The sequence below is a fragment of the Anolis carolinensis genome, chromosome 4, assembly GCF_035594765.1.
Source record: "Anolis carolinensis isolate JA03-04 chromosome 4, rAnoCar3.1.pri, whole genome shotgun sequence".
NCBI classification, from domain to species: domain Eukaryota; kingdom Metazoa; phylum Chordata; class Lepidosauria; order Squamata; family Dactyloidae; genus Anolis; species Anolis carolinensis.
This window is the reverse complement of record NC_085844.1, coordinates 149,555,350-149,577,508: the sequence shown is the minus strand read 5'-3', so window position 1 is coordinate 149,577,508 and position 22,159 is coordinate 149,555,350. Positions and strand designations below refer to the sequence as shown.

The 22,159-nt window shown below is 40.1% G+C and overlaps 1 protein-coding gene across 4 annotated transcripts in view; it reads left to right on the top strand.

The window, feature by feature from the left end:
* Positions 1-11,840: 11,840 nt before the first annotated feature.
* The window catches only part of dpyd (dihydropyrimidine dehydrogenase), a 668,284-nt gene continuing 657,965 nt past the window's right edge, over positions 11,841-22,159 (top strand). The window contains exon 1 of one of the 4 annotated variants that reach the window (XM_062977981.1): positions 11,841-12,225. In XM_062977981.1, coding sequence (XP_062834051.1) covers positions 12,187-12,225 — 39 coding nt within the window. In that variant the 5' untranslated portion in view covers positions 11,841-12,186. The remainder of the gene's footprint in view (positions 12,226-22,159) is intronic. The other 3 variants (XM_062977979.1, XM_008109224.3, XM_003220086.4) reach the window with 3 other exon arrangements.

Sequence of the window (22,159 nt, the reverse complement as noted above, 5' to 3'; positions counted from 1 at the left end):
CCAACAAAAAATTCACTCAGGGAGGAAACACCAGGCTTTAAAGCTGCAAGGCCATTACATGCTAATCATTTTCCCTAATTACAGCATTCATTCAGGTTTGAATTGGGGGAGTGAACAGAGCCCCCACTGTTAGCCCTAGCTTCTGCCAACCCTAAAGTTCAAAAACATGCAAATGAGAGTAGATGAATAGGTAATACTTCGGCAGGAAGGTAATGGCGCTCCATGCAGTCATCCCACATGACCTTGGAGGAGTCTACGGACAACGCCACCCCTTCAGCTTAGAAATGGAGATGACCACCAACCCCCAAAGTCAGACACGACTCAACTTAATGTCAGAGGAAAACCTTTACCCTTTACCTTAACTACCACCAATTCCTCAGTACTTTATTTCCCATACCACCATACTTCGCCACAGCAACGCGTGGCCAGGCACAGCTAGTATTATATGGAGTGGATTCAACAAATACATGGTGAGGAAGTCACTACCTATCCTCTGGTATGTTCTTTTGTAACTCACCCTGTGGCATCTGAAGAAATTAATGCAGATTATTCTGGAGGGACTCTTAATGTTTTGCGTCTCATAGATTTAGTATGAGGATTTGGTTAACCAGTTAAAATTCATGAGTATACCAGGTTTTTTTTATAACCTGAAAAATTTGGGGGGGGGGTTGAACCCCTAACTCCCCCCCACCCCCCGCTACAGGCCTGGTGCTGAGTAAATGACTTTGCATTCGTGTCATGGCCTTAGTTTGGAGACTCCTGCCCTATAAACTATTGGGAGTTCTTGTTGTCTACATTCATTCATTCCACCAGATTTTCAGGACTTGTCACCCTTGTGGATTTTTTTCATAGAATCATAGAGTTGGAAGAGACCCCAAGGGCCATCCAGTCCAGCTCCCTATCATGCAGGAACACACAATTGAAGCACCCTTGTCAGATGACCATCCAGCCTCTGCTTAAAAACCTCAAGAGGAGACTCCACCACACTCCAAGGCAGCATAGTCCACTGCCAAACAGCTCTTGCAGTCAGGAAATTCTTCCTAATGTTTAGGTGGTTCCCCCCCCCCCCCCCCCGCAATTTGAATCCATTGTTCCATGATCTAGTGTACCGAACAGCTTGTCCTGAATGTGACACTGTTTCAGATATTTAAACATGGCTATCATGTCTCCGTACAGCTTTCTTTTCTCCAAGCTAAACATAACCTTAAGTCATTCCTCATAGGACTTGGCTTCCAAACCGTTGATTGTTTTGGTCACCCTTCTTAGAACACATTATAGCTTGTCAATATCTTCCTTGAATTGTTGGCATACATTTTACCTGTCTTTGCATTTATTTATTTAAAACATTTATATTCTGCCCTTCTGTATATATATACAGCAAGCATTAAATGCCAGAACACAAAATAAACCATACATAAACACTAAAATCAGTTATCTTCACATTAAAACCATTATTTAAAACCATCACAAGTCAGCCGTAAAATTTCCTATTGCTGCCATTATTGCATTACCCCAAAGGCTTGGTCCCACAGCCAGGTCTCTACCATCTTTCTAAAGAATAGGAGGGAGGGGCTGATCTAATCTCACCAGGGAGGAAGTTGCCAAAGAGCAATCACTGAGAAATACCTGTCTCTCGTCCCCACCAATCGCACTTGTGACAGTGGTGGGACTGAGAGCAGGAGCCTCCCCAGAAGATCTTAATCTCTGAGGTGGTTTGTAGAGAGGTTGTGTTCAGGTAAACTTTCCCTTTGGGTGTTTGGTTATTGTGACTCAGAGCTGGAAATGGAGACACCTTTAGCTTTGGTGAACTCCCATAATTACCTGTGTATGACCCAATATAAGTTGACTCACCTGCAACAAGTTCCTTCATATAGTCTGTCTCCATTAGCACTTGCTGTCTCTGTGCCTAAGTCACTATATAATTGAAATAAATAATATTGAAGATATTAAGAAACTGTGAAGTGGTGAACAAATTTATGGTAATCTAAACAGAAAGACACAACTTTCACTTACAAGTTGGCCACTATGCATCTAATACCAAAATCCAGATAACAGTGATTTGTGCAGCCCTGTAAATAATACTAATGAGATATCACATCAAGCAAGACAGGTTACCTTGGCCAACTATATAAAGGAATTTAAAAATATTGATGCCATGCGCACCAGCATCGATCTGCAGAACTTTTACAAAGGCCACAGTGGAATGAGCAAGAATATATTTCCTCAAAGAAAGGCTAAGCAGAACAGAAATGAACATTACACTAGATGGAGACAGCAAGAAAAAGAAAACAGATAGAAGAAAATGTTAATCAACAATCTATTTTGACAAAGTACCAGAGTTAATCAAATGCCCACAAATGTAAAAGATAAATATTTCTGCTGGGATATTTCAGTTTCAGGTCACGATGCAGTTTTTAAACATTGCAACTTTTTAGAGGAGATAAGAAATTTTGATCATATACAAGTAAACAATAAGATGACAAACTATTTTAAATAGGGCCATAACCACACATGGCAATTTATTTCAAGGACTGGAATCATGCTGCTCTCCCGCATGTTCCAGAACTGCAGCTCCCAGCACTTCCCACATTTGCCTAATACAGTGGTTCTCAACCTGTGAGTCCCCAAGTGTTTTGGACTAAAATTCCCAGAAATTCCAGCCAATTTACCAGCTTTTAAATTTTCTGGGAGTTGCAAGCCAAAACATCTGGGAACCCACAGGTTGAGAATCACTGGCTTAATACATTTCCAGCTCCCAAACTTATTCAGATCTTATCATTCCTCTCCGCAACTGGCTGTCACTGTTTCTGAGTGCTATAACACTCCTTTGACCAGCTCCATCTAACTTTTTATAGAGAAGTTTCAACGTTGTCCTCTTCCCCCCTATACTCCTCCCTATACAGCATTTTATGAGTTGTGATTGTTTATCTGGCCCAGATTCTTAATTAATACCATCCAACTAGGGCTATGAAGTAATTAGTTACTTGTGATTAATTTCTTTCCGCATTAATGAAGACATAACTACATTATGGTCCCTTCTACACTGCCCTGTATCTCAGGATCTGATCTCAGATTTTCTGCTTTAAACTGGATTATATGAGTCTCTGCTACCAGATAATCTGGGAAAATCAGATAATCTGGGATAAGATCCTGGGATATAGGGCCAGTGTGGAAGGGGCCTAGGTTATGATTGTACCTTAACAAATGACATATTCACTCTCCAATGTAAGAGTGTTTTGGGTTTTTTAAAATCCTTTCACTAACTGAGAAGGGTAACAACTATCACAAGAAATCTGAAGAAGTAGACTCTGGGCATATCTATACAGACCCTTTATCCCAACATGGGAGTGAAGCAGCTACCTGGTGACCAAATGACACACAAAGCTAATTTAGGTTAACACAGGTCAAGGGCACTTAATGGTTGCACTGCCATCCCATATTTCCGGGATTGGGTGCCCAGAGAAACAGAATGGCACTCACTGTCCCCTTGTTGTATTCATTGTAGAAGTGGCTTCTGGATACAACTTGGTTGCTGGCCATCACTCATCAACTGGAGTGACATTGATAAAGATGACTGTCCAGTGGGTTTGGCATGCTGGATGGTCAGGACTCCTTCTTTTTTTCACAGTGATGGTAAGGACTCCCTCCTACCTCTGCAGCAGCCTGATAGCTAACAGTAAAGACCATCCTGGGACAGATCTGGAATTTGACACTCTGGATTAGCCCTGGGATAAAGTGTCTGTGTAGAACCACCATCAGTCTATTAATGTTTGTGCCCTCAACATCGTTCTCCCAATTCTGTTTCCAAGGCGTCTTCCATACAGTTGAATAAAATCCCACATTTTCTGCTTTGAACTGGAATATATGGCAGTGTGGACTCAGATAAGTTCAAAGCAGATATTGTGGGATATTCTACCTTGATATTCTGGGTTATATGGCTGTGTGGAAGGGCCCTAAGTTGCCCTAGATCTCTTTGCATATTGACTATGTTCTAGTTTTGGCTTGTATTAGATTGGGAAAGGGGTATGACAGGGCTGTATACTTTCACCCTACCTTTTCAACTTGCATGCAGAACACATCATGCGATGTGCAGGGCTTGAGGATTCCAAGGCTGGAGTTAAAATTGCTGGAAGAAATATTAACAACCTTAGATGTGCAGATGATACCACTTTGATGGCTGAAAGTGAGGAAGAGCTGAGGAGCCTTATAATCAAGGCGAATGCAGACATTGCAAAAGCTGGGTTGCAGTTAATTTTTAAAAAAATCCAAGATTATGGCCACTAGACTGATTGATAACTGGCAAATAGAGGGAGAAAATGTGGAGGCAGTGACAGACTTTGTATTTCTAGGCTCAAAGATTACTGCAGACACAGACTGAAGCCAGGAAATCAGAAATTTACTTCTTGGGAGGAAAGCAATGACCAACATCGATAAAATAGTGAAGAGTAGAGACATCACACTGGCAACGACGGTCCGCATAGTTAATGCAATGGTATTCCCCATAGATCCAACCAGTCCATCCTCCAGGAAATAATGTCCGACTGCTCACTGGAGGGAAGGATATTAGAGGCAAAGCTGAAGAACTTTGGCCACATAATGAGAAGACAGGAAAGCTTGAAGAAGAGAATGATGCTGGGGAAAATGGAAGGAAAAAGGAAGATGGATGGATGTATGCTTGAAGTGACTGGCTTGATCTTGAAGAAGCTGGGGGTGGCGATGGCCAACAGGGAACTCTGACATGGGCTGGTCCATGAGGTCATGAAGAGTCAGAAGCGACTGAACGAATAAACAACAACAGGCCAAGACACTGTAGCATGCAGAAGTATCTTTAACCAAAAGGGAACTGTTTAGTATGCTCATGAGAAATGGCAAGTTACTTTCAAAATGGTAACTATAACGGTTTATCATTTGTAAGGCTGTTTGGGATGATAATTGTAATTAATTCCTTTGAAACAGCAACTTTATGAGCTTTGCACAGAATGAATGGATATACTATTTGAAAAGATTCTCTCACAGTTTACACATCAGATGGTGAAACTCTCAGGAAGAACGGATTATGAATCTGAGTGACAGGCAAATGCAGGGAGAGCAATTCTGCAAAAAGCTTTACAATAGAAATGAATGCACTCAGTCTGATTTGAGATGCAAAACAGATTAAGACAGGAAATGGTTGCACACACCAAGACTTTTAATGGCAATTGGAAAATGGTTTTCGTATTAACTTTGTGCCCTGAGCACTGCTTGCTGTTGTAAATATGATTGTAATGTCCCTAAAAGATGGCATTATCATTCAGCCAGCTCTCACAATATCACAGATGCTTGTGGGTTTTTTTCCAGATAATGTTGGAAGGCAGGAGGAAACACACCAGACTAACAGAATACTTCCTTCAATAATGTACTTTAAGGTTTTTAACATATGCAAAAATGAGAAAAAAAGTAAAAGAGGAGACATTGCATTATCCTAGATTGTCAAATTCATAAATATACACATACATGACAGAAATCCCAACTCCATACCAATGGGTTTGTGGTTTGCATGTTAAAGTAGTAAGATGCATTCATAATCAGTGCTGTTGTTTAGGGATGACAGTAACACAGTTCAATTTCCATTAAAGTTTAAACTTTAATGGAAATTGAACTGTGTTACTGTCATCCCTAAAGTGTAATTTTCTGGAAATTTTAAAGCTTGGGATAGAAGATATTTCCCTATTTTCCCCTTAAGAGGAAAAGTGGACATTATGAAAAAAACCTTGAAAAATTTAAAATATGGAAACCACAAGGAATAATAATAATAATAATAATAATAATTATTATTATTATTATTATTATTTGTCCCCCTGCAGGTGCCACCTGGATGTGGTGGTGGGGCTTAACTACTCCAATGATGACTGAGGGCTGTGATGGCGGTAGTGTAACTACCGGCAGGTCCAACCAAGCCAGAGAGGCCTCAGCTGAGGAGTAGGGTTAGGGTTAGGGTTAGGGAAGGAAAAGCTGATAAGGAGAATACCTGACTGGGTGCCATGCCAAAAGATCTCAGCCGGCATTTGGAAACAATAGACATTGACAAAATTATGATCTGCCAACTGCAAAAGGCAACCCTGCTGGGATCTGCACGCATCATCCGAAAATACATCACACAGTCCTAGACACTTGGGAAGTGTTCGACTTGTGATTATGTGATACGAAGTCCAGCATATCTATCTTGTTTGCTGTGTCATAATAAAATAATAATAATAATAATAGTAATAATAATAATAATATATCTGCCTCGAAGATCAGGTGGCAGAGGACTCTTACAAGTAAAACAAGCAGTCAAAGAAGAAGAACATGCCCTGACAGAATATGTAAAGCAAAGTTAAGAACCTGCTTTGATTGAAGTCAAAAATCAGAAACTCCTCAAAGCACAGAAGACAAAAAACCAGTACAAGAAAACCGCACTACAAACTAGAGCTAACAGCTGGCACAACAAAACATTGCATGGAAAGTTCCGTGACAAAATTGAAGGAAAAGCTGATAAGGAGAAGACCTGGCTATGGCTCATGAATGGGACACTGAAGAAGGAGACAGAAGGCCTGATCCTTGCAACCCAGGAGCAGGCCACCAGAACAAATGGCCAAGATCGAAAAATCAGCTGATGACCCAAAATGCAGACTGTGAAAGGAAACCGACAAAACCATTGATCATATCGTCAGCTGCTGTAAGAAAATCACACAGACAGACTACAGACAGAGGCATAACCATGTGGCCCAAATGGTTCATTGGAACTTATGTCTCAAGTACCACCTCCCAGCAGTAAAGAACTGGTGGGATCACAAACCTGCAAAAGTATTGGAGAATGAGCACGCAAAGATATTGTGGGACTTCCAAATCCAGACTGACAAAGTTCTGGAACACAACACACCAGACATCACAGTTGTGGAAAAGAAAAAGGTTTGGATCATTGATGTTGCCATCCCAGGTGACAGTCGCATTGACGAAAAACAACAGGAAAAACTCAGTCGCTATCAGGACCTCAAGATTGAACTTCAAATACTCTGGCAGAAATCAGTACAGGTGGTCTCGGTGGTGACGGGCACACTGGATGCCGTGCCAAAAGATCTCAGCTGGCATTTGGAAACAATAGACATTGACAAAATTACGATCTGCCAACTGCAAAAGGCCACCCTGCTGGGATCTGGGCGCATCATCCGAAAATACATCACATAGTCCTAGACACTTGGGAAGTGTTCGACTTGTGATTTTTTTTGATACGAAATCCAGCATATCTATCTTGTTTGCTGTGTCATAATAAAATAATAATTATTATTATTTAGTCCCATAATAATAATAATAATAATAATAATAATAATAATAATAATAATAAATTTTTATTTTTTATACCCCGCCCCATCTCCCCGAAGGGACTCGGGGTGGCTTACATGGGGCCAGGCCCAGTCCACAACAATAAAACAAAGCAATAAAACAGATCAAATAAAAATAAAAACAAGTCATAAAAATCACATACAAGGACAAAAGATAAAATCTTGGATAAAATCTGGAGGAACCTGGGCCAAAGTGCTAGTTTGTCAAAATCATCAGGAAGGGGTCTATTATCCAAATTGTTGTTGCCTTCAAGGTGCTGGAAGAGGCGTAAATACGGGACTATTATTGGAAATGCAACAGGTCAGACTTACTGGATCAGTTATCGAAGGCCTGCTGGAAGAGCCATGTTTTCAGGCTCTTCCGAAAGGAGAGGAGGGTAGGGGCCTGCCTGATCTCCCTGGGGAGCGAGTTCCAGAGCCGGGGGGGACACGATGGAGAAGGCCCTCTCCCTCGTCCCCGACTGTGAGAGTGGTGGGAGTGAGAGGAGGGCCTCCCCCGACGAGCGAAGAGACTTATGGATCTAAGTCTCTTTGTTTTTAGGAAGATAAACTATATTAACTGTCACATAGTTTGCTTGTAACATTGTCATGTTTGAACATATAGGTTGAGCATCACTAATCCAGAATTCTAAAATACTCCAACATCCAAAATTGTCCACAAGTAGCTGAAATGGTGACAACATGGTAGTCCCTTGCCTGCATCCTATTGTGAAGTCCCAAATACAGCAGGCCTATTAAATCAATTGTTGAATGACGAGTCAACATATCAGTAAATCCCATTGGTCCAATAGGGCTTCTTTAGTTGCTTTTTTATTGTGTCAGAAGTGACTTGAGAACATACTGCAAGTCGCTTCTGGTGTGAGAGAATTGGCTGTCTACAAAGATGCTGCCCAGAGGATGCCTGGATGTGTTATCATCCTGTGGGAGGCTTATCTCATGTCTCCACATGGGAAGCCGGGGCTGACAGAAGGGAGCTCACCCTGTCTCTCAGATTCGAACCGCCGACCTTCAGGTCAGCAGTTCAGCCAGCACAAGGATTTAACCCATTGCGCCACTGTGGCTCCCTCTAGTTCCTACTACTAAGATCAGATTTGAGCTAGAATGGAAAAGGAAGTGATGAGTTGTTGGTGCATGAATGGAACAACAACTGGTGAATTTGTGAGGTAGACATTAGGCATGTAATGTAATGAACAGAGAATCTTAAAATGGATTTAGAGTGGCCTATTCTTAATAATGATCATGAGCTTTCTATTGTTTATTTTATTTGAGTAAACATATTTATGATTTTGTGAAATGATTAATTAATTTAACAATTAGTCTTCAGAATTATCATGAGAAATATTATGACAAGGCTGGGGAAAGACTAAAACAGTAGCGAGAGAAAAAGGTAGATGGCATGACAATGGATTGGCTCAAACAATGAAGCTATTGCCCTTGGGTTTGCCAGACTTGCGGGCTCTTAATAACGTGGCCTTTCAGAGGTCTCTCATTTATAGGGTCACTATATGTCAAAGCTGACTTGAGAAGGCATATAAAACCAGCCAAGTCTTAATAAACCTTACTTGGCATTGAACCTCACTGTATGACCCTCTCTCACTTTAAACCACATCACTCATTGGCTGTGAAGCCTACTTGGAGAAAAACCCTATGTGTCATTTCCTGAGGTCCTTGAAGGAAGGATGAGACTTAATTAAGACAAATAACATTGTGTAGCATTATTTTTGTTCCTGGGTTATAAATGTTATTTCCTAATTGGTTCTATCATGAAAAATGGAAAAGGTTTATTAAACTGTAAAAACTTTGTTTTTGCAGGACATCATGCCACACATTTTGCTATAGTTCTTCAATGAGTATCTCATAGAATCTCAACCAATTCAACATAGTTTGTGGCAGCCACAAAAATAAAGTTTCCGAAGTATAGCAACTACTTTCAAAGTATGTACCACACAATTAAACAGGAAATAAAACTTTTAAACAAGGAAAATTATTCAAATTTTATTTCAAAGCCTTATCAGCTGGTCCATGAGATGTATTTGTATGCACCTTCACATTGCCTCTCGGCTTATGGCGACCACATGAATTTCATAGGGTTGTCTTCGACAAATAGTACTCAGGTGGTTTTGCCAGCTCAGTGCTCTGAAAACAAGTCTTCAGCATGTGGTATTCATTGGCCATAAAAGGTAAAGGTAAAGGTTTTCCCTTGATATTAAGTCTAGTTGTGTCCAACTCTGGGGGTTGGTGCTCATCTCCATTTCTAAGCCAAAGAGCCAGCGTTGTCCATAGACATCTCCAAAGTCTTGTGGCCAGCATGGCTGCATGGAGCGCCGTTTACCTTCCCGCCGAGGTGGTACTTATTGATCTACTCACATTTGCATGTTTTCGAACTGCTAGGTTGGCAGAAGCTGGGGCTAACAGCGAAAGCTCACTCCGCTCCCTGGGTTTGAACTGCCAATCTTTTGGTTAGCAAGTTCAGCAGCTCAGCAGTTTAACCCACTGTGCCACCAGGGGCTCCTCATTGGCCATTTCCCATCCAATTATTATTTAGGAGTGACTGTTTAGCTTTCAGGACCAGACAGAATGAGGATCTTTATAATATTTCGGTCTAGTCCTTGATAACATTTTCCCTTCCAAGGCCCCTTCTATGGCCCCTTTTATGTTACCATAAAATCCAGATTATCAAAGCAGATAATCCACATTACAAGTCTTCACTGCCATATAAACCACTTCAAAGCTTATAATCTGGATTGTATATGGTAGTGTAGAAGAGGCCTACACTGCCCTATATTCCAGGATCTGATCCCACATTATCTTCTTATTCCAGATTATCTGGTACTGCAGACTCATATAATCCAGTTCAAATCAGATAATGAGGGGCCTAAATTCCACTCTGTTATCTCTTCAATTTTACATCTAAACTGGAAAGTCCAAATAAATTAGCCAACTTTTATTTTGGCATGGCTCTGTACCTTCCTACAATTACAGATGGCAGACATTTGGCAACCCCAAATAGGAAACACCTGGCTGCTCTAAACAAATCCAAGTCCTCAGGGCCAGATTAACTACATGCAAGAGTATTGAAGGAACTCAATGTGATGAAGCTACAACTCCAAGAATTCTTAAGCAACAGCAGCTTTAAAGTACTGTTAAAAGTTGCATTAAATCTGCAGTGTAGATGAGCTCTGAGATGATATACAGGAGACTCTCAGTTAACCAGCATCCATGGGGGTCTGGTAGATGCCATATAAATGTACCTTCTGGTTGCTTAGGATTATTATTAAAAATAGTACTAATACTATACCTGATATTAATATTCAACAACAACAATAATAATAATAATAATAATAATAATAATAATAATAAAGTGTACAACTTATGATTTTGTGATACGAAATCCAGCATATATATCTCATTTGCTGTGTCATACTATGTCTTTGTGTCAATAATAATAACTTTATTCTTATATCCTGCCCCATCTCCCTGGAGGGACTCGGGGTGGCTCACATGGGGACCAAGCCCAAAATACAGCATAAAATACAGCATCAAAATGAATTTAAAACATATAAACATATAAAACAAAGCATGTAAAATACAATAAGAACATACTCAACCGACCAAAGCATGACAAATAAGGACAAACTTATGGTGACATTGTTTTACTGTTTTACTGTATTATAAAAACCCATTTTTAAAATATTCCTTGAATTTTTGCAAGTTGCTTGAGAGTTTTGACTAACTGAAAGTTTTTTTGTATTGTCTTGATATTAATTTTCATATTGTTTATTTATTTATCGTGTCAGAAGTGAACTGAGGGGGCAGTTGGAATGTATTTAGAAACACAAAGTTAAAAACTTGGCATTATATTAAATGTCCTTTGACCAGTAGCTGGCCACTCTGGTGTTGCTATAAGAAGGTCCTCCATTGTGCACGTGGCAGGGCTCAGGATGCATTGTAATACTGTGGTGGACTCCACTTCCTGGCCCCATTTCTTAAGGTTGGCCCTGCATCTTAATTCTCATATTAAAATACAGCAATTAAAAGCAAATAAAGGCTAACTTATTACAAAGTTTTGCTGTCTCATCAAAACAGCTTTGCGGGTGCACTGTTATTGCTTTGATGTTTTGCCGTTTCTTGAACTCTGGTTAACTAAGAGCCCTTCCACACAGCCCTATATCCCAGAATATCAAGGCAGAAAATCCCACAATATCTGGTTTGAACTGGGTTATCTGAGTCCACACTGTCCAGTTCAAAGCCGATATTGTGGGATTTCCTGCCTTTATATTATGGGTTGTATGGCTGTGTGGAAGGGCCTTGACCCCTTCCACACAGCTGTAAGAAATCACATTGAACTGCATCACATGGTAGTGTGGAGTCAGATAATCTACAGGACTGTATCTGCTTTGAACTGGGTTATCTGCCTTGATCTTCTGGGTTATACGGCTGCGTGGAAGAGCTCTAAGAGTCTACTTTATGATTGTGCCCTTCCACCCACCTGTCTGTTGTATACAAAGGTGGGTTAAAAACGGAGAAAGGGCCACAACGACGTGTTTGGGGAACAGAGTCAGCGAAAGGCACTCTGCACATGCTCAGAGGCAAGGCAGGCGTTCCCCTTCGAAAGGCACGGAAGGAATACATCCCCACCGGAGCTGCCTGCCTCTCTCCAGCGAAGAAGGGAACGCTGCCCAGATCGGATGCCAAGGTCCACCAAGCCTTCCTTCCCTCCCCTGCCCTCCCTAGCCTCCGCCCACTGGGGGCGTAGCTGTTCCGCTCTCGTCCTCTTCCGTCCGCACAGAGAATCCCTCCGAACCGAAGAGGCAGCTGAGCCGCCATGGAACGTGTTCTTAGCCGGGATCCCGTGGATATTGAGGTACCCACTACCCACTCGCCCACGCGGCTCCAAGGGGAGACTGGCCCGCCGGCAAGAAGGAACTCTGGCTCAAGGACTGGCCGCGGAGGGACCCCGCCTCTGGCTCCTTTTGGGAAGCTTGTTCCTTCCGGGTTGGAAATACGCCTTGGAGCAACCCCGTGGGGGATCCACAAGGGTGCCTCTGAGGGTGTGCAAAGTGCTCCCCTCCCCTAAGCTTCCTTCTTCAAGTGGGTGCCTCAGTGCTGAGACCCCTTCTATACTGCCATACAAAATCCAGATTTTGAACTGGATTATCTGGCAGTGTAGACTCATATAATCACTTCAAAGCAGATAACCCGGATTATCTATTTTTATAATCTAGATCAGGGGTCCCCAAACTAAGGCCCGGGGGCCACATGCGGCCCATTGAAGCCATTTATCTGGCCCCCACGGCACAAAGGCAGAAGGGGGTTGGGCTAAATGACCCAAGGGGTCTCTTCTTCTCTTCCAATTATTATTATTATTATTATTATTATTATTATTATTATTATTATTATTATTATTATTACAGTAGAGTCTCACTTATCCAACATAAACGGGCCGGCAGAACGTTGGATAAGCGAATATGTTGGATAATAAGGAGAGATTAAGAAAAAGCCTATTAAACATCAAAATAGGTTATGATTTGACCAAAACATGTTATACAACAAATTTGACAGAAAAAGTAGTTCATTACACATTAATGCTATGTAGTAATTACTGTATTTACAAATTTAGCACCAAAATTTCACAATGCATTGAAAACATTGACTACCAAAATGCGTTGGATAATCCAGAATGTTGGCTAAGTGAGTGTTGGATAAGTGAGAGACTACTGTATAATTTATTTATTTATTTATTACAGTATTTATATCCCGCCCTTTTCACCTAATAGGGGACTCAGGGCGGCTTACAATAAAACACATATATAAAATTATACAATACATTGTGAATCAATTAAAAAGTTATTAAATTACATCAGACATTCATAAAAACACATAAAATACAGATGGGTATGTTCCAAGTCCAAAAGACTGGGTCTGTCAATTGAGTTCCAGCATACATAATAATAATTAGTGCTGATAATTGTTATTCGAAAGCCTTATTATTATTATTATTATCATCATTGAGGCTGGGAGGCCATCTGTCAGGGGTGCTTTGCTTGTGCTTTTGGTGCTCAAAGGCAGAAGGGAATTGGACTCAATAGCCCAAAGGGTCTCTTCCAACCCTCTTTATTATTATTATTATCATCATTATTATCATTATTATTGCTTGGTGGCCAACTATAGTCCGTCCCTCCAACGAGTGAACTGGCCCCCTGTTTAAAAAGTTTGGGGACCCCTGATCTAGATTATATGGCCATATATAAGGTCCCTGAGGCTGGATCTACACTGTCCTGGGCCCTTCAACACAGTCATATATCCCAGAATATCAAGGCAGGAAATCCCACAATATCTGCTTTGAACTGGGTTATCTGAGCCCACATTCAGATAATCTGGGATTTTCTGCCTTCTGAGATATAGGGCTGCGTGGAAGGACCCCTTTTATCCCAGGATCTGATCCCAGATTATCTGCTTTGAGGCTGGAGCTACACTGTCATATAATCCAGATTATCAAAGCATATCATCCACATTATCTGCTTTGAACCAGATGATCTAAAATGACACTACTGAATAATCCAGTTCAAAGCAGATATTATAGGATTTTACAGGGCAGTGTAGAAGGGTCCTCAGGGCCCTTCCACACAGCCATATAACCCAGAACATCAAAGCAGAAAATCCCACAAGATCTGCTTTGAACTGGGCTGTCTGAGTCCACATTGCCATATAGTCCAGTTCAACTCAGATAATGTGGGCTATTATTCAGCTATGTGGAAGGGGCCTGTGTCTACATTGCCAGATAATCTGGGACAAAAAGATAATCTGGGGGCCTTCCACAGAGCCATATAGCCCAGAATATTAAGGCAGAAAATCCCACAATATCTGCTTTGAACTGCGTTATCTGAGTCCACACTGCCATATATTCCAGATCAATGTGGATTTTATTCAGCTCTGTGGAAAGGACCTGGGATATAGGGCAGTGTAGACCCGGCCTGAGTGCAGTTTGATACCACTATTTGCCTTGGCTCAATGCCATGAAATATTGGGAGTTATAGGCCCCTTATACACAGTTGTATAAAATCCAGATTATCTGATTTAAACTGGATTATATAGCATTGTAGATTTAGGACACTTCCACACTGCCATATAATCCAGAATATCAAGGCAGATAATCCACATTGTCTGCTTTGAACTGGATTATCTGAGTCTACACTACCATATAATCCACTTCAAAGCAGATAATCTGGATTTTATACAGCTGTGTAGAAGGGGCCTCAGATAATCCAGTTCAAATCAGATAATGTGGTTATCTGCCTTGATATTCTGGATTATATGACAGTATAGAAGGGCCCCTAGTCTTTAGCCTTCTCTGTCCATGACTGCTGGTACCTCATCCTTCCAACATCCCAGGGCATTGAGCGAAGGCAGTTAAAGTGGTGCCAAACTGCATTCATTCTACAGTGTAGATGCAACCCAAATTTATTTATCACACTATGCTTTTCAGATGGGAATTAATTCCACAATTTTATCTTGCCAGCTGTAGTCCCTGCCTTAATGGGAATTGTAGTTTGGTGAGGCATCAGCACTCTTTGGCAGAGTAGGCTGAGGCCCCTTCCACACAGCTGAATACAATCCCACATTATCTGCTTTGAACTGAGATATATGACATTGTGGACTCAGATATTCCAGTTCAAAGCAAATATTGTGGGTTGTTCTGTCTTGATATTCTGGGTTATATGGTTGTGTGGAAGGGCTCTAAGGATCTTTAAAAAACCACAACATTCATAATTCCGCAGCATTGAACTATGGTAGTTAAAGTGCTATCAAACTGCATTATTTCTACAGTGTGTAGATGCACCTTGAGACACCTTGAGCTTGAGCAAGTCACTTTGAATTGCATTTGCACTGTAGAATGAATGCAGTTTGGCACCACTTCAAGTGCTGCAGTTCAGTACTGTGCAGTTATGGGTGGCTGAAATACATTACTCAATACATTACTAGTTTTTGAGTGACTGCATTATTTAGAACTGGTTACTTTCAAGATTTCTTCCTAGGCTGGATTTACACTGACATATAATCCAGTCTATCAAAGATAATCCACATTATCTGCTTTGAACTACATTATATGAGTCCACACTGCCATATAATCCTGTTCAAAGCAGATAATCTGCTTCAGATGTTAGGTTCTTCATATGCCTGGGAGCATAGGTGAATTTTTAATCGCTTTTTGAAAGAGGGCAGCAAATTGGTTGAGACTCTATAAGATAATGAAAAACTATAGAAAAATGTGCTGTAGGATGTCCCACAAAAACAAAGTTTTTGCAGTTTAATAAACTTTTTTCATGTTTATATGATAAAAACATTTATAACCAGGAACAAAAATCATATTACATAATGTAATCAGATCCTGAAATGTGGAAAGCCAACTGTGTGTCATTCCATCCTTCTTGAGTGTTTCATGACAAACAGTCTTCAAGGACAGTCAGTGGACAACTTTAAATAAGCATATATCTAAATTAATTAACACATGGAGATGAGCAATGGCTTTTTAAAAATTCCCTGGAGATAATGGCTGTCTTAAATTTAGTTCATTAGGCTCCCAGCTGGTGATAAGATTAGAAGGCTATGATCTTCTCATTTTGCCCATCTTCCGGCCGTGTTCCTATTTCTGGCATACAGTTTCCACTGTAAAAACACTTGCTCATGTGTATGCACTCACAGCACATATGCATGTCAAGTCAGAATATTTGGTGGTAAGGCACATTTCGGCTTATCATGCCTGGGGCTTTGGTTGTGTAAATAGTTTAAGTTTTGCCTTCCCATGCAAAAAAGAAAATAAATCTTGGCTGAATGTTATTAGTCACTTTTTCAACTTGTGTAGTCTTTTAAGATTGTGTTCAAAATTGAGGTTTGATAGTCATTTTAATTATGACCGGCTTTGAGGAATGTGTTGGTTTGTCTGCAGATGGAGTGAAATAATTTTATATTGTTTTGTTGTTTCAAGCAGTAATGGACTTCTGTGACCCCGAAATGAACATATTATAGGGGTTTCTTGAGTAGATTTGTTGAGAGGAGGCTTTTCCTTTTCCTTCCTGTGATGCCGAGGGTTTGTGACATGTCTAAAGTCATCCAGTGGGTTTCCTAGGATTTTAACCATGGTCTCCAGAATCAGCGCTCAAAACTGGTTCTCCAGATTTGTGCATAGAGAACAATTAACATTGTAGAAATAGAGCTTATTTATTTTGATGCTATTTGTATTCTAGAGGAGTACGCCAATGGTTGCAGCCTAATTGAAGGCAAAGCATTTAATTAATTTTAGTTTGTATTCCTTTTTCTTTTTAAAATAAAATACTTAACATTATTTACTTATATCAAAACATTTAGCATGCTACAATTATGTTACTACATTGTCTATTCCCAGGTGTATGTTCCCTCCCATACTCTAACATCATTCATGTAGCATTATAAAAACACAGCTCTGTTGGTTCTATTACTTTTACTTATTCTAATTTCATCCATTACATATAGTTATTGTAATATATATTCAAATTGTTCACTCACAGTCTTTCTTGGTCATTTGGTGGTTTGAATACACCGTTACTTCCACCCATGAAGCTAATATATGGCTTCCATGTATATTCAAATAGATCTTCTTTTATTTCTCTTCTTGCTCATCTTAATTTATATTTTAACTTTATCAATAGGGCTATAGCCCAAATCTTGTTTAACCAATTCTTTATTGATAAATTACCTATTTTTCCCATGTTCTTACTATTTCAAGTCCTGTGGCACATAACATGAGCAATATAAGATTTTTATTTATCAAATTCTTATTCTTAATTTCAAATACAGAAATCAATACTAGAGCTCCCCCGACGTTTATAATTTCCCCCACTATTTGGCTTATCCATGATAGAACTTCATGCCATTATCTGTGTACTTTGAGCATGTTAGCTACATGTGACTCCAATCCCCTATTTCCGCACATTTTATCCTTTAGAAATTCATTATTAATTCTATGTAGCTTAAGTTGGTAATACAGTACTACTATCTATGCATAATTTTAAAAGTATTTTCTTGCACTTGTGCTGAAATTGATTTACACGGTTGGGTTTTCCAGATTAACTCCCATTGTTTCTCTTCTATTTTAAACCCTAGTTCCGATTCCCGTATCAATTTCAATCCATGTAATATTCCAAACGGTACTTCCTGAATTAACTGATATACCTTTGAAACTTTCCCTTGGTTGGTTCAATGTATCATTACAAATTAATTCAAATAATGTTAACACTCTCAGGGATGGAGCTCCCTTTTTGATTATATTTATCTGAAATATATTTATTTCTATTAATTGCCACCAAGATGGGTTAATTGGCTTTAATTTTTTAATTGTCCCATTTCCTGATGAAAATAAATCATTCATGGTATATATTCCTTTTTCTTCTCACCTCTTAAATTGACTATATTCATCTTCCTGTTTGAAAAACTGCTGTTCTAAAAATAAACACAGAGATTATGGAAGTGGAGCAAGAACTTTCTTACATTACAACCATATATTAATCAATCCCTCAGTAAAAGGGTTGTCTAACTTTTCTTTTATTATTTATTTATTTATTATTTATTTACAACACTTCTACCCTGCCTTTCTCAACCCTGAAGGGGACTCAAAGCGGCTTTACACATCGGCAACTATTCAATGCCTTTGAAAACAATGTACAATAACATAAACATTTAAAATGGAATTATACAATACAATTAAAAAACATTTAAAAACAGTACCATCACAATTAATCACAACATGATCTACAGATGTAGTCCGGGCCATTCCAGTAGTCAATTGCACATCATTTCGTATTTATTTATTGCACCAGTTCTCCAAGGGCTTGGTCACACAGCCACATTTTCACTTTTATAGAGAAAGTCAGGAGGGACAGGGTTGATCTAATCTCTCTGAGGAGGGAGTTCCACAGCCAAGAGGCCACTACTGAGAAAGCCCTGTCTCTCCTTCCTGTCAGTCATACCTGCTAAGAAGGCAGGACCAAGAGCAGGGCCTTCCCAAAGGATCTTAAACTCCGAGATGGTTCATAGCGGGAGACATTATTGAAGAGGTAAGCTGGGCCAGAACCATTTAGGGCTTTATAGACTAATGCTAGCACTTTGAATTTTGCTCGGTAGCAAACTGGCAGCCAGTGGAGCTGACACAATGGGGGTTGTATGCTCCGGTGGGCAATCTGGCTGCCGCCCATTAGACCATTTCAAGCTTCCGAACAATCTTCAAAGGCAACCCCATGTAGAGTGCGTTGCAGTAGTCTATTAGGGATGTAACCAGAGCGTGGACTACTGTGCCCAAGTCTGACTTACCAAGGTAAGGGCGCAGCTGGCACACAGGTTTTAATTGTGCAAAAGCTCTCCTGGCCACGGCCGAAATCTGGGGTTCCAGGCTCAGCGATGAGTCTTGGATCCCTCCCAAGCTGTGAACCTGAGTCTTCAGGGGGAGTGTGACCCCGTCCAACACAGGCTGTAACCTTATACCCTGTTTGGCATTTCAACTGACCAGAAATACTTCTCTCTTGTCTGAATTCAATTTCAATTTGTTTGCCCTCATCCAGACCATCACAGTTACCAAGCACTGGTTCAGGACCTGAACAGCCTCCTTAGTAGCAGGTGGGAAGGATTAATAGAGTTGAACATCATCTGCATACATATGACATCGAACTCCAAAACTTATTATGTTTACTTTATCTACAAACATACTTGCCATAATAGCTTTTGATATTTTCCTTCTTTCAGTTTGTACCCAAGCAATAGTTATTATTCTTAATGAATTTCCTTAGTTGAACTTGTTGAAATGCATCATGAGTTGAACTCTTGAAGGCAAAGCTTCTAAGTAACCCCATGTTTATTTGAGTTGGTGAAGATCTTATTAATTATCTACCTGTATTCAGTGCCCTTAAAAACCTTAGTGTTGACTGTTCTGGTGTTGTGAAACTCTCATTTGTTTTCATTGGACTTGCACAAAAGATATGTTTAGTGGGCTGAGTTTCTTTGAACTGTTTAATAATTGAACCTAAGTATTTGAAGACTGTTACTTGCCTGGCAAATAACACGATTCTCCCAGTGTCTTGAATTGAAAGTTCAGTACTACAGGTCATGTAGCCTTGATAGTTCATCTGTTTAAACTGTTGTGAAGAAATGATGAAAAGAAGCTAGAAAATAAATGAAAGGAAATACAGAAATAACAGTAACATGAGTATTGAATTTTGACTTTGCAATAGAATGTCTTCCAGTTAGAAAAATATAGAAAGAGATTGCCTTTGTGTTTTGAATCCCATTGATTTTGAGACTTAGAAATGCTTACCTTTCATGCTAGGATGCCTATGGTATGTTTCTATAAATATGCAGTAGTTATGATGGTCTGTGAACGTTATACAATGCAAGATATGTGGCCAAACAAGCAGTCATTCTGTGCAATTGACTTGCGAGAACCCAGGTTGTTTTTCCCTTTCCTTGTATCTTGCCAGTGAAGCTAGTCACAGTAATAATCAACATATTCACAGTGTAGAGAAGGAATGTCTTGATTCATTTGTAAAGATTTTATTGTTTGCCTGCTCGGTAGGAGAGTGGGCACTGCCCATAGACAAGAAGAAATTCAATGTTGTAGTGTAGCTGTAATTGGGCAGTATCTAATTACTTTTACTCTAAAATGAAAGCTGACAGTAGAGGAGGGAGTTCAGAATCTTCTAATTCATATCTCCAAGATGCGAGCCCTTTGCGTTCGTGAACTTTTTGAAAATTACCCTGCCAATGCACATAACATCCTTCATTGTCACATTATCATAAGCATATTGCAGGGGACAGTGCTAGGGAAATGAAGAGAAGGGGAATTATGTAACATATTAAAATACCAGTGTTATTATCTGATCTGGTCTTTTGCCTTTTTATGTAAAAAATAAATTAAGTAAATGTGTTTGAATTTGGTGGTAGCAGAAGTGTATTTAGTTAAAGGTTAGAGGGAGCAAAGGAGATGACACATTTCAATCTTGGTATAAATATGCCATCCAGATATTGGGCTGCCTGTTGATAGACAAAGAGGAAAACCATTGACATCAATGGAAAGGTAGACTTGGCATCCACATTTCTCAAATACCAGGCTTAAGACTTGTTTTCCAACCTTTCTCTGCATGGTCACTAGATTAATAAGGTATAGAAACATGTTATGTGATGTTGGATATACAGTGATACCTTGACATACGAGTTTAATTTATTCTGTGATCAACTCATAACTCAATTTGCTTGTATATTAAAGCAATTTTTCCAATTGAAATGCTATTAATTCATTACAGAGCTCAGTCACAGAACAAATTAAACCCATTTGCCAGGACCCCATGGGGTTCAGGAGCTTCAACCAGCTAGTCCCTCCCTCCCTCCCTCCCTTCCTTCCTTCCTTCCTTCCTTCCTTCCTTCCTTCCTTCCTTCCTTCCTTCCTCCCTCCCTCCCTCCCTCCCTCCCTCCCCTCTATCATCCCTCCCTCCCTGAGCAGCTCCCTTTTGGCCTCCCCACCAATGTCAGCCCTTTAGAGGCAGTGACGGAGAGAAAGAAGGCCTTCCCTCCCCCCTTCTTGTGAGTTTGGCTCTGCCTTAGTCCCCTGGCGTGGCTGCCATACTGGAAGGGGCTCATAATTCAGATTTGGTTTGCATGCCAAATCAAAAACTTGGATGAGTGACAGCTCATAAGTAAAAAACCCTCATAAGTAGGGATGCTTGTAAGTCAAGGTTCCACTGTACAGTATATGCTTATACACCCAGCCAGAGAGCCAGCATGAGACTCTGAATAACAGGATTTGAACCCCATCTTGACCATTGAAACCCAATGAGTGAATTTGGGCATCACACTTCCTTAGTTTTAGGGAAGGGCAAAGACAATCTCCCTCTGAACAAATATTGGCAAAAAAAAAATGGTAAGTTTGTCTTAGGGTTGCCATAGGCCAGAAATGACTTGAAGGCACACAGCAGCAGCAACATTTGCTACACTGGGCTGAAAAAATTCTGCAGCCTAGTTAATGGATACTTAGTGCAACCAAGTTGAAAGTTCTTTGCTGGGTACAATAAAGTCTTGATGTTATATAACTGTGATGAGTGTCCGAACGTTGTTCTTCCTGTGTCCTTTTAGACACACACTCATCCTGATGTCTCCTCAAAACACTGATGCAAAAGATTAGATTTTACAAGAGTTACAATTTGGGGATTTTTCAGAGTTAGATTTTTTTAAAAGTGGGAAAAAATAAATTGAAGATTGGAAACTGGCAGTTCCTTGTCAAGCAACCCCTTTAAAAATCGACCCTACATCATGTGAAAGGACAGTTTGTCCTCTGGACGTGTTGTCGAAGGCTTTCATGGCCGGGATCACAGGGTTCTTGTATGTTTTCCGAGCTGTATGGCCATGTTCCAGAAGTATTATCTCCTACCTCACAACCTCTGAGGATGCCTGCCATAGATGTGGGCAAAACGTCAGGAGAGAATACTTCTGGAACATGGCCATACAGCCCGAAAAACATACAACAACCTTTCCTCTGGACCTTCTGAAGTTACTCACCCCCGTTATAAATGCTTAACTGGACGAACATCACGTTGAATTTAGTGGAACTTACTTGTTAATAGACATTAATTGGATCAGTTGCAAATTTAGTAAATGCTTCCAGTGTGGTAACTTAGATAAAATAGAAACCCAAAACACCCGGGTCAACTTATCCATAAGTCAAAGTGAATACTGTACTTTAACTCTTATAAAAAATAACAATCTCCTTCGCTGAAAGGCAA